At 36.8% G+C, this 2,288-nt stretch overlaps 1 protein-coding gene across 2 annotated transcripts in view; it reads left to right on the top strand.

Annotated features, from left to right (window-relative positions):
• The first annotated feature begins 1,234 nt into the window (after positions 1-1,234).
• Positions 1,235-2,288, top strand: part of LOC106874672 (alpha-parvin-like) — a 109,744-nt gene continuing 108,690 nt past the window's right edge. The window contains exon 1 of one of the 2 annotated variants that reach the window (XM_014922472.2): positions 1,235-2,137. In XM_014922472.2, the coding sequence (XP_014777958.1) occupies positions 2,044-2,137 (94 nt within the window). In that variant the 5' untranslated portion in view covers positions 1,235-2,043. The remainder of the gene's footprint in view (positions 2,138-2,288) is intronic. The other variant, XM_014922481.2, reaches the window with a different exon arrangement.

The raw sequence follows: 2,288 nt of genomic DNA, 5'->3' as shown, positions 1-2,288 counted from the left end.
ATCTCCAGATGATAAGCCTGTTCTTTTCCTTTATTGCATGTCAGTTTTGGAGAATCCTTGACTCTAAGGATCATCTTCCCTTCTCATGGAGCTGGTTTTAATTACTATTTGATAATCACGATACATCCTATTAGAGGCCAAAGTAAATTTTAAAATCCAGAATTTATGTTCTATGGTATTTGACACAACAGTATTTATCTGTCTTATTTGAACACACATGGCACTGGGCACATTCTCAGTTGTTTCTCTTTGCTCACCTTTGTCTAAATTATGCAAATTACTTTGGCCATAAATGGTTTTTACTCTATTTTATATAACTCTAAGTCCTTCAGCCACTGGTGATAAGGTTGGATGATTGTTGTGTTGATGCTGGCTATTGAACTAGAAACATGTATCCATGACAGTCCCCTTTTTTTTCCTTAATGGTATGTTAACCTTGGAGAATTCACGATTCTATATCACCTTCTCTGATAGAGCTGATCTTAATTTCTATTTGGTAATTATAAGTCGTGAAGAAACAGCGATAATTTTAATAAATCCAGATTTTATGTTGTAGATTGCTGAACCGTTAAATTATGGGGGTGTAAACAAACCAAAACTGGTTTTGAAACAGTAAAAGCACAAAGATGTCCATGCATGCACACAGTCATACATACATGTAATCAGCAAAAATTACAAAGTGACTCGAGGACTAAATATTTTTATGCATGGGGTTTATTGAGGCAAGCTTCTGAACAGTTTCAGCCCACTAAATTCACTCACAAGGCATTGATCAGTCAGGGGCTGTAGTACAAGATACTTGTCAAAGGTGCTGCACAGTAGAGCTGACCCCCAAACCACATGGATGCACAGAAAACTTCAACCCACCTCAGCTTACAACTCTAATAACTACCTCATGTATCTAAATTAATAACAGCAGCATTAATTACTGTGTTAAGTAATAACAGATAATTCTCATTTAATTTTTGCCTGATAAATATCTGAGACCCTGTTGAAATTGTTCTTTAGATTTTGTCCTAGTTACAACGTTTATTTACAATTTACAACAAACGTGGGAGCCGAAAAGAAGAAATAGATTATACACAACCGGACGCGCTTCTCACATTCCCTTTTTGACCGCTATATCGTATCACTGTTTTATTTATATATATAAATACATTTCACAAACACAAATTCCATTTAGTAGAAACATGAAATGTTTGAACCCATAACAAGCACACTGACATCGTTTTGAGAAAGAGGTAAACACTGACCAAGTTCTAAGTTTCTGGCCTATTGCAATTTTGACCGCTCGTTCATTGCTTTATACAGTGTGCGGCCGAAAAATCTCCCATATTTTACATGGACATTGGTGTGGTGCCAGTGAAGTTAGACGGATAACAATGACGTCTTCGTATAACTAACGTTTTACCCTTTCTTTACCCCCATCACATTTTGGTTTGGTGTGTGTTATACATTTGCTGCTAAAAGTTTTGTCAAGACTAGTGAATTGCAGTATTTTTGTCGCACCCTTTATATTCCACCAATATAAATAGCCAAATATTATTCGGTACAAAACGTTTTGCACTCGCAGCACACCGACATCATTTTGAGAAGGAAAACACCAAGTTCCTTATAATTCCATTTTTGACCAATCGTTCCACTATTATATTTGTATATTCTACCACATAAATAGCTTAATTCTATTTGGCGCAGCTTAAAAGCTTTGCATTCACTGACATTGTTTTGAGAAGGAAGAAAACACCAACAAATTTCAAAATCCCTGACGTATTTACAATTTTGGCCACTCGTTCCCTGTGTTATTCATACTTTCTTTATTTTTATATTCCACCACATAAATAGCCTAATTCCATTTGGCACAGTATATAACAGGCTTCGTGCTCTTACAGCAGCAGGCTGACATCATTTGGAGAAGGAAGAGAGCAGCGATAAACAGTCTAAGTTGGTTTCACAACTGGCATTCCTCTGTCCCACCCACTGACTGCGCCTCCCACGCGCACCAAAAAGCGCCTCACTTTGGCGAGAGCGAACCTGACCGACAAGATGGCTCACACCAACCCAACTCCAACCAAAAAGAAAGAGGAATCTTTCTTCGATAAAATAGGAACTTTAACATCAAAAAAGAAGACTAAAGAAGGTACGACTTATTTAACAGTAATAATAATTATTATAAATTACTTTAAATACACCTTATATATTTTTATATGTGTCTTAATGACTCCCATAACTTGTTGATGCCTCTTCCCCCAAGCCCGTTCTTCTCTCGAAAGGTACCAACAGACCTTTAC

Source organism: Octopus bimaculoides, chromosome 3 (assembly GCF_001194135.2).
Source record: "Octopus bimaculoides isolate UCB-OBI-ISO-001 chromosome 3, ASM119413v2, whole genome shotgun sequence".
Classification (NCBI taxonomy): domain Eukaryota; kingdom Metazoa; phylum Mollusca; class Cephalopoda; order Octopoda; family Octopodidae; genus Octopus; species Octopus bimaculoides.
The sequence above is the reverse complement of the archived record's forward strand: the minus strand, read 5'-3'. Positions and strand labels throughout refer to the sequence as shown.